Consider the following 6,012-nt stretch of genomic DNA (forward strand, 5'->3'; position numbering starts at 1 on the left):
CTTTAAAAAATAAAAGCCTTTGACTTTTATTTTTGTATATGGATGTAATGTGTGTGTATATATATATATACATACACATATATATACACACATATATATGTGTATGTATATGTATGTATATGTATGTATGTATGTATGTATGTATGTATGTATGTATGTATATGTATATGTGTATATATATATATATTATATATACACACATAGAATATACAGAGTAAGAATGGTATTAGCACCAAATAACTAATAATAATAATAAAAATTAAATAAGTAAGTTTTAATTATTACCACTGATGTAAACAACATTTTAATGTGTGTTTACATTTTAGAAATGGACAGAGGAAGATTGGTATAAAGTGTTGTTTGAAGTTGGAACAGTTTTGGCAACAAGTGAAAGTGTATGTTGACGGAGGGAGGGGGAATAATATAATAATAATAATATATATATTATATATTATAATTGTTATAAATATAAATATATTGTGTTTGTGTGTTGTGTGTGTTCTTTTGCTTTTCTTTTTTTAGTGTAAATTAATCCCTCATGGATAAGAAGTATACCTGGCAGTTACTTTACTACGCCCGGGACAATACCATAAACATCTTCTAACTATTGTCTTAACTACCTGTGACAGAAGGAATCTGCTGAAACAATGAAAATGATGGACCGGCCCTCAAAGTCCTGACCACAACCCCATAGAACAAATGTGGGGCGAGTTGGAAAATAAACTGGACAGATATATTGCACATTCAAAGGAAAGCATTTTGGCTTGAGTTACAGAAGGCATGGGATAACATTAGTGTTGAAGTTCCAGGAAATATATTGACACAGTGCCAGAGAGATGTGCCTGCTTGTATATACAGTTGAAACCAAAGTTTTACATACACATGTATAAAAAGACACATATATGCTTTTTTTTCCTCATGTCTGACAGATAATCAGACAGTCACTTTTCCTGTTTCTAGGTCCGCTGGATTACCAAAATTATTTCTATTTGCTAAATGCCAGAATAAAAATAAGAGTTTTTTTAGACTTTTTATACTTCTTCAAGTCAGAAGTTTACATACTTGCATTGTATTTGGTACCATTGCCTTTAAACTGTATGACTTGGGCAGACGTTTTGGATATCCATTCACAAGCATCTCACAATAGTTGGCAGGAATTTTGGCCCATTCCTCCTGACAGAACTGGAACCAAGTTTGTAGGCCGCCTTGCCGCACATGCCTTTTCAGCTCTGCCCATAAATTTTCAATAGGATTGAGATCAGGGCTTTGGGATGGTCACAGCAAAACATTGACTTTGCTATCCTTATGCAACTTTGTAACCAGTTTACAGTATGCTTCGGGTCATTGTCCCATTTGGAAGACCCATTTGTGCCCAAGCTTTAACTTCCTGGCGGATGTCTTGAGATGTTGCTTCAGTATTTCCACATACTGTCTTTCCAACTGATGCCATCTATTTGTGAAGTGCACCAGTCCCTACTGCAGAAAAACACCCACAACATGATGCGCGCCCCCCCTTATTTCACAGTTGGGATGGTGTCTCAGGCTTGCAAGCTTCCCCCTTCCCTCCAAATGTAACAATGGTCATTATGGCCAAAACGTTCGATTTTAGTTTCGTCTACTACAGGACATGTCCCAAAAATTAAGGTCTTTGTCCTGTGTGCATTTGCAAACTGTAATCTGGCTTTTTTATGTTTCTTTTGGAGTAATGGCTTCCTGGCAGAGTAGCCTTTCAGCCCATGTCGGTACAGTACTCGTTTTCACGGTTGATATGACACACTCTTGCCAGCTTCAGCCACAATCTTCACAAGGTCTTTTTGCTTTTGTTCCTGGGTTGATGTGCACATTCAGACCAAAGCACGTTCATCTCTGGGACACAACCAGTCTCCTCCTGAGCGGTATAATGACTGGACATTCCCATGGTGTTTATAACTTGCGTATAATTGTTTGAACAGATGAATGTGGCACCTTCAGGCATCTGGAAATTGCACCCAAGGATGAAACAGACTTGTGCAAGTCCACATTCTCTTTCTGTATCTTGGCTGATTTCTTTTGACTTTCCCATGATGTTACACAAAGCAGTGTGTTTTCAGGTGTGCCTTAAATAACATCCACAGGTGTGTCTCTAATTAAACTCAAATGTAGTCAATAAATCTATCAGAAGCTTCCAAACACATGACATCATCATCTGGGTTTCCCAAATTGTTTAAAGGCATAGTAATCTTAGTGTACGTAAATTCTGACTTTGAAGAAAGAATAAAAATTGTCTAAAAAATCCTTCTCTCATATTCTGGCATTTAGCAAATAGAAATAATTTTTGTAATCCTAGCGGACCTAGAACAGGAAAAGTGATTGTCTGATTTCATGTCAGACGGTGAGAAAAAAAGAATAGTGTCTTTTTATACAGTGTATGTAAAATTCTGGTTTCAACTGTATATACATATATACACTATATAGACACACACACACACACCACACACACACACACACACACACATATATATATATATATTATATATATATATATATATATATAGATAAATATAGTATAGAAGTAATGGAGCCTGGCAGTGCCTGACAACATGTTGTTGATGTAAGTTAACTCCTCCTGCTCCTCCTACCCTGAACAGTTATCAGTGCTCTGCAAATCTGAGCTTCAGTATCCACAAGGAAGGAAGGAAGGAAGTTACAGAAGGTGGAACATTACTTTGCAGATTTAGCTACTCTCTCGGGAACGCCAAAGAACACAATGCACAGCACATAGTCATCAGTTAAGTATTTGAACAGAAAGCTTATTCATTTATCAGAAGTGCAGTATGGAATCAGCATCAAAGAACTTTTTATCTAAAGTAGTAGTACCAATATTTCCATACTGAATGCCATATATGACTGCTTTATGAAGTATATTATAGCTACAAGGAGCAACAGAGTGATTATTGTCTAGTCTACCCATTCAGTTGAACAAAAGGAAATTTTTGGTATATGAGTTTAGGATTATCACATTTCTCACAATCACAAAAACACATTAAATTAACTTAATGTGTCTCATAAAAGCTAATTTTCACTTTTTTTTATTAATTCTCAAACTTTTAATGAGTCACCGTGGACAAACACTCCCCAACATGTTAGTAGGCACAGACCTCTGCTGGTAATCAGCCAGAAATTGCTGACATGGTGACAGCTAAAACAAATGACAAAACACTGCTACAAATTCAGGCTTGTGAAATGAAATGCTTCAAAATGAGTAAAGTCTACATCTATTGTGCTTCACTGCTAGAAAACCTGGACGATAAAGTGTAAAGCTGTCAGAGCTGGAAGCTGAACTGCTCGAGTCAGCATTCACAACTATAAAAAAAAGGAAGAACAAATCTGTTGCTGGGCTGAAACATTTGGGTTTATCTGGTTTGTAAAACACATCTGCAGCAAATAAGTCTCACTCAGCAGCTTGGGCTCAACAAATAACTAGACATCAGTGCTCCCACTGGCACACTACATCCTTCCACAGGAAAGGAAAAGGAGTTGCTTGGAAAGATAATGTTATTCACGTCCCACACTGGCAGTGTTCTGCAGAGAATGATCACACTCCTTTGACTTTAATGGGCTTGATTTGTTGATTTACGACCAAAAACTTTTCCTTCCTTAAGGTAAGTGCATTTCAACATTCATTCACCGGTTTTATTCAGTCATGTTTGTCTTGTTTGCCTTATTCTAAGGAGGGAAAAACCAATGCTTGAGGGCTTGTCTAAACAAAGCATTCCAGATCATTCCATTACTGAACTGTGCGTCACAGATTTGATTCAAGTTTTGTCCTGTTTCAGACTTACTGTGCCTACAGAAGACGAGAACAACCTTTTAAAATGTGGCACACGAGAAAACTGCTTTTTGTTGCAATCATTTTTACAGCACTCTACGACAAAGTGAGTATTATTTCTCTTACAAATATCAAATTTGTTGTGATGTTATGTGAGAAAAATGCATCTATTCTCTTGAAACTATAGTCTGAATTCTATCTAATTCAATTTCAGGTGACTGCACAATTACTGGACATGGCCCCCAATTCTGGAGACTTCCAGTACAAAGCATGTCGTGAAGAGGTTTTGAAGAAGATTATCGATTCAGGTCTGTTGAGACAAGAGCTACAACAAAGTCAGAGTTTCCAAAAAGCATGGAATAAAAGTAGCACTTGTTCAGAGCTGATCCCTGGAGGAACAAAAGAACACACCACTGCACTTCTGACGTATCTCAAGGCGGATGAATATTTTATTACAGAGTTTAAGCAAGCAATAGAAACAAACGGTGCAAACGAGAGCACCTATGAAAACAACTTCCATTTCAAGTCTCTGCACTTCTTAATCATGGATTCACTGATGCTGCTTAAACCAAAGGAGTGCAAGACTGTGTATCTTTCCCTAGACGGACGGAAAAAACTCCCATTAGGCTCAGAGAAGAGACTTAGAGGATTCACCAAAGCTTTCTTAAGTTATAGGGATATGATAAAATATGACGATACTTATGATAGGAGCCTTTTTAATGTCACTTCTTGTTTTTTTGCCAACCTGGGAAAGAACATTTGTGCCCGAGAGGATGTGGCACTCTTATCTCAAGCTGAAGTGTTCACTGTGAAGAATGTTAATGAAATAATGACAGATGATGACGAGCACACTGCGATCGTTTTGGAGAGCGCTGGTGAGCGAAGCACGGACATCTGTCACATTTTTTCACGGTAAGACTCACATCCTGTTATTTTTCTCAGCCCCATGATTATTAACAAAGTATAGTGAGCTTTATTATGAGGTTATATGTGAGTTTGTTTGTGTGATCTTTGCATGTAACTGAGTAATTGATGAAGAGCCATAAAAACTAGGGGGCACACATAATGAGGAACAATATATTTTAGGTGCTCTTACATCTTAAAGCATGATTAAATCGGGTTGTCAAGATTTCCATGATAATGTTAAAGTACAAAAAAGACATATTATAATGTACCAAGCCAATAATAACAACACAGCAAAAGTTCAAACTCTCCACATGCCAACAATGAGCCTTTAAACTCAGTAACTAATGTTTCGTTTTTATGTTTTCTACAAAGAGATCTTTTATTTTCATGATGTATTCTAGTTATGTGTAAATAAAAACAGATGGAGTTTTTTTTTATCCAGAAAAGATCATTTCTGATTGGCACTCAGACGTAGGTGACATCATCTTCATGCAGCTAAACCTCAAACTAACGTTGTAGGACTTTGTTGGTCAGAATAAAAAGATGATTGATTGAGAAAATAGGTTTTTTCAGGAGCTTTAAGATATTTTGATGGTAACTGTCTCCCTTTCTTTTTACTTCCATCTCTCCAGTTCCCCAGCAGATGTCTCCACCCAGTGGCTTGTGTTGATGCTCGTGGCTTTATCTCTTTTTGTCTTTAACTGCTGAGCAAAAATAACTGAGAGGTCATTACAGCACAAAAAACGAGTTTGTTTACAGTTGAACGTTCAAGTGTTTTGCTGTGATGTCTGCCGAAATGCTGCAAAAATATTTTATCACATAGACAAAATCTGTTTTTCTTTTCTTTTTTAAAGCATACCAGCAACAATATATAGGTAAACCTTTATTCGAATAGTCCTAGTACTTGTTTCGCTTTATCTATTTATCTTTGGATAATATTTGACAATTCATGAATATAAACCAACAAAGATGTTTCTCTGTGCCTAAACCTAACCAGACTTTTACCACAGTGGTTGTTGAATGTTACTAACATGTTCAAAGTGTTAATGTTAAGTTGTGCCTTTATTGTAGTGTACAGTGGAGAGATGACAGGAAATGTAGAAAGAAGTAGAGAAAGAGGGAACAGGAGGAGTGACGTAAGTTCAGACGAGAACTGAGTACATGAGTGCGTGCAGTTCATGGATGTCACCTTAAGGGCAACACGGTGCCCCAAAAAAAAGCAATTTCAGATCATTAATATCAGCTTTTGAGATGTATGAGCTTTGAAATATGTAAACAAATAAACAGCTTGAACTGCC

The 6,012-nt window shown here is 36.7% G+C and overlaps 1 protein-coding gene across 1 annotated transcript; it reads left to right on the forward strand.

Annotated features, from left to right (window-relative positions):
• The first annotated feature begins 3,412 nt into the window (after positions 1-3,412).
• Positions 3,413-6,012, forward strand: si:ch211-145b13.6 (NAD(P)(+)--arginine ADP-ribosyltransferase 1). The gene is made up of 4 exons (XM_010744925.3): positions 3,413-3,641; positions 3,816-3,914; positions 4,023-4,720; positions 5,347-6,012. Exons 2-4 carry the CDS (start codon positions 3,855-3,857, stop codon positions 5,420-5,422), a joined length of 834 nt encoding a protein of 277 aa, XP_010743227.2. The 5' UTR covers positions 3,413-3,641; positions 3,816-3,854; the 3' UTR covers positions 5,423-6,012.

The sequence above is a fragment of the Larimichthys crocea genome, chromosome X (genome assembly GCF_000972845.2).
Source record: "Larimichthys crocea isolate SSNF chromosome X, L_crocea_2.0, whole genome shotgun sequence".
Classification (NCBI taxonomy): domain Eukaryota; kingdom Metazoa; phylum Chordata; class Actinopteri; family Sciaenidae; genus Larimichthys; species Larimichthys crocea.